The 3,597-nt window shown below is 53.7% G+C and overlaps 1 protein-coding gene across 4 annotated transcripts in view; it reads right to left on the reverse strand.

Moving 5' to 3' along the window:
* SCNN1B (sodium channel epithelial 1 beta subunit) overlaps positions 1-3,597 on the reverse strand; it is a 13,257-nt gene that overhangs the window by 4,920 nt on the left and 4,740 nt on the right. For all 4 annotated transcript variants that reach the window (XM_026859345.1, XM_026859347.1, XM_026859346.1 and 1 more), the window contains 4 exons: positions 3,302-3,495; positions 2,354-2,457; positions 1,750-1,913; positions 1,193-1,300 (listed from right to left, as the gene is read on the reverse strand). In XM_026859345.1, coding sequence (XP_026715146.1) covers positions 1,193-1,300; positions 1,750-1,913; positions 2,354-2,457; positions 3,302-3,495 — 570 coding nt within the window. The remainder of the gene's footprint in view (positions 1-1,192; positions 1,301-1,749; positions 1,914-2,353; positions 2,458-3,301; positions 3,496-3,597) is intronic.

Genomic DNA, 3,597 nt, shown 5'->3' on the forward strand with positions numbered 1-3,597 from the left:
GCCTCCCCGCGGCCGCTGCGGGCAGACGGGGCAGCTCTGCCATCCCCGGGCGCGGCTGCCCTGCGGCACACGGGGGTGGCTGGAGGCGACTCCGTGCTGGTTGATTTATCTATATCTAAGATTTCAGTCAAGCGTGGGAAGTGTAGGGGGAAAAGGTGCTCTTGCAGCTGAAAAAATGAAATTAACTGGCATGGGGCTGAGGCCGTGCCCGCAGCCGGCCGGGGTCGGGTCCCCGGGCAGCACCGGGAGCTCCGCGCTCCCGGCTGGATCGCTGGAAGAGGTATTTTCCCGGTGTTTCCTACAGCATTAAGGAACTGGCATTAGCCAAAGCTGTCGGGGGTTTCAGCCCCTCTCCCCTGCACCGAGGGAGGGGGCTGCCTCTGTCACCCGGGGGCTCCAGTGGTGCCCAGCACCTCCCAGTGAAACCAGTGCAAGGAGGGAGCGAGGACTCCTCGGCCAGTGCCCTCCGAGCCGAGGCGGTGACCGACCAGTGACAGCAACCCGGGCTGCTGGTGAGCCCAGAGGGGGAGAAGCTGAAGCACCAGCGGGTTTTAAGGGACTGAGGGGCCAGGCGAGGCTGCTCTCGCTTCGTCTGGCTTTCAGGGGCAGTGGGACCCCTCTGCTCCGGGGAGCCGAGTCCCGAGGCGACAGGCTACGAGGGCAGGACCAGCATTAAACCAGGATTTACCTCCAGCATGTGGAGGTGAAAATATTTGCTTTGTTTTGCCTGCAAATCGGGGCTTTGCTGGTAGCTCACACACAGCGGGGTCCCCTGTAACAACAGAGATCTTGGGGGGTTTGCTGCGGTTTGGCTTTTTGAGAAAATTACAGAAATGACCATTTTCATCCTCTCAGAATGAAATAAAATTCATACCTGGCTAAGGGGACAAAAAGTGCTGATGCCCTTTCCGGGCCGTACAAGATGTTTTGGTGTGAGAGGGAAGGTTATGCTGAACTGTGCTGGTGCAAGTTTTCTCGGTCTTGCTCCTGCAACGCGCGGTTATTTCCACTGGACCCACTGGGATCGTTCCCAGACCTGGCGCTACCGAGTGTCTGGACTCGAGTGCAGAGTTATTACCAGAAGGTTCCCACGTTTAGGTTATGCTTTCTAATCCTGCATGCTAGTCAGCGGTTTTAATTGCTTTGACAATTTCTCCTACACAGACTTGCTCGATTTAAAAACATGTTTTACCTGTATGGAATAGGAAGTATTATATTGGCTATAGAGGTTTTTTACGGGGACGTCGGACCCGTTCATGGTGCAGTCACTGTAGGGATAACCCATCCGTTCCAGCTCGTCCTGGAAGAAAACCGAAACAGCAAACTTCAGTTCCTCACCAGGTCCCTGGTGCCCGTTTTCTAGAGACTGCAATTCCTCTGTTTTCCCTGATGGCTCTGGAAAAAACTCAAAGAATGGTAGGCAGCAAAGCTGAAGGAGATGCAGCCCGTTCCCCAGGGCGGATCGAGGCAGGTGAGGGTGTTCAAGAGCAGCACGTTTTAGCAAGGCACCTTCTGACATGCTAAAGGAAGAAGGAACAGTGATTCAAGCTCAGTATTTTGCCTTCAATAAAGCACTTTGCCAGGATAATTACATAAAAGTCTCCATAAACTGTTCCAGCCCACGGCTAGAGTACACCTTGACTCTTTTGGTTTGAGCCAGTTCAGCCAAGACTTAAAACAAACTTGGTTTTGGTCCCATCAGATAACATTATTCTGAGACAATCTGCTCGAGAGGAATGCCACACATACCACCAGCACGCCGATGGAGGTTTCTGTCCCGGCCATTGCATAGATGCCCTGATCCTTCAGGAAGGGGAAGCTCTTCTGTTGATGCAGCATCAGCCTGGCCCCGGCAGCGGATGACAGGTAGGGGATATAGTCCTGCTGGCTGATGTCCAGGATTAGCTTCAGCCCTGCGACACCGAACAACACACTCAGAACAGGAATTGTATCGAAATGCGCATCTTTGGAAGAAAAAGGAGTCCAATCTCTTTTCACTGTGCACAAAATTCTCCGTCCTTGGGGGAAGAGCCGGGCTCCGTCGGCCTCGCACGGGTATAAATACACGTGATGGGAAAAGCACAGAGTGGAAATATCTGAGTGAATATTGGGACATTGCCTCAGCTATTTTGGTTATCCAGATGTTACCCTTCTGCAGTGTAACTCCTGTAGGCACATTACTTGTTTCTATGTGACACATTTCCCTCTTGGGGCTTATCCCCTCCTGGGATCCGTCACTCCCCGCTGCGGCGCTCCAGGGACACAGAAACGGTAAATCCGTTACACCCGACGGAGTAACCCCCAGCCCGCCCGCTCCTTTGGCTCCTTCCTCCCCAGCAGAGCTCGCTCTTACCAAACTCGGCTCCGGGGTTGGAAGAATTCAAAGCCTCTTCATCCATGCCCCAGTTAAAGATGTAGCAGTTGCCGTGGTCTGGGTGATAGATTTGGGTGAAATTCCTGGAAGAATCATGCACATAAACCCGTGACTCTTGGGAAGGACTAAAGGGTTATAAAATAATGCATCTGGTGGGACCGGTGCTTGGCAGCTACGCCTGGGATGCACTTTAAATTGCTTCCTTTGCTGAATGCCTGTATAGAAATTTCAGCTGATGTCATTTCAATCAAACTGCTGTTGAGGGAAAAAAAAAGCAAAGCAAGGTACTGGAGTGTACTGAGACAGAGCCGCTGGGGATAACGCTTTGTCGGAATGGAAAGGAATCATCTGTCACACAGACGAGAGAAATAATTGCTTGATCTGAGCTACGGTAACAGGTTTTGGCTGGTGTTATACCCCGTTCTTTGACAACAATTCTCGGTTGCCCTCTTCGCGGAAGGGGCAGCACTCAGTGCAGCCTGGGCTGCTGCCGTGCGCTCACATTTCTCGGAACTGCATTTATAAATTTGGTGTTCACGAGGAACAGCGATGGCTAAAGCACATTTCTCAGAGCCTTCTGTAGAAAGAGGGGGGGCTGTAACTGGGGGCTGCACTGCAGTGCCGGGGACGCTGGTTACCACTAAACACCCTGGGAAGGTCCCAGCGATGCCATTTGTATCCAAGTCGTGAGCAAAACGGCCCGTCCAAAACTGAAACTCACGCCAGCACTAGGCCAGAATAACCCACTGGAGCAGGATCACATCCAGAAACCCTCTGGGAAATGTTGTTACAGTTAAGAACCAGCAGAAGCCTCTTTGCTAACTGATCTATACCTTGAAAAGAGAAAAGAGAACGACCGTCATGCCTTCAGCGTCCTGCGCCATCCCTGGCGTGACAGAAAAGTCCGGGAGCTCGGGATGCACCTACTTGTAGTTGCAGGGTTCGGCCCCGTAGAGACACGCCAGGATCATGTCCTCTGCCTGGTAGCCCATGCGGATCCTCTCCTGCAGCGGCACTCGGGAGAGGATGCTGGTGGACTGCAGGATGTACCACTCGGTCACCGCCTGCGCCGCGCTGGTGAAGTTGCGGTACGTGCAGTTGCCGGAGCCCTGGTGGCTGCACTGGGGGGGCACAGGGGCAGGGCTGAGCCTCTCGCCAGCATTTCGGGTGCCGAACCCGGGAAAAAGGTGAAGGGGGCCGGGAGCCCGCATGGAGCCCCTCCT

This window comes from Athene cunicularia (assembly GCF_003259725.1).
Source record: "Athene cunicularia isolate RWA chromosome 14 unlocalized genomic scaffold, athCun1 chr14_part2, whole genome shotgun sequence".
Classification (NCBI taxonomy): Eukaryota; Metazoa; Chordata; class Aves; order Strigiformes; family Strigidae; genus Athene; species Athene cunicularia.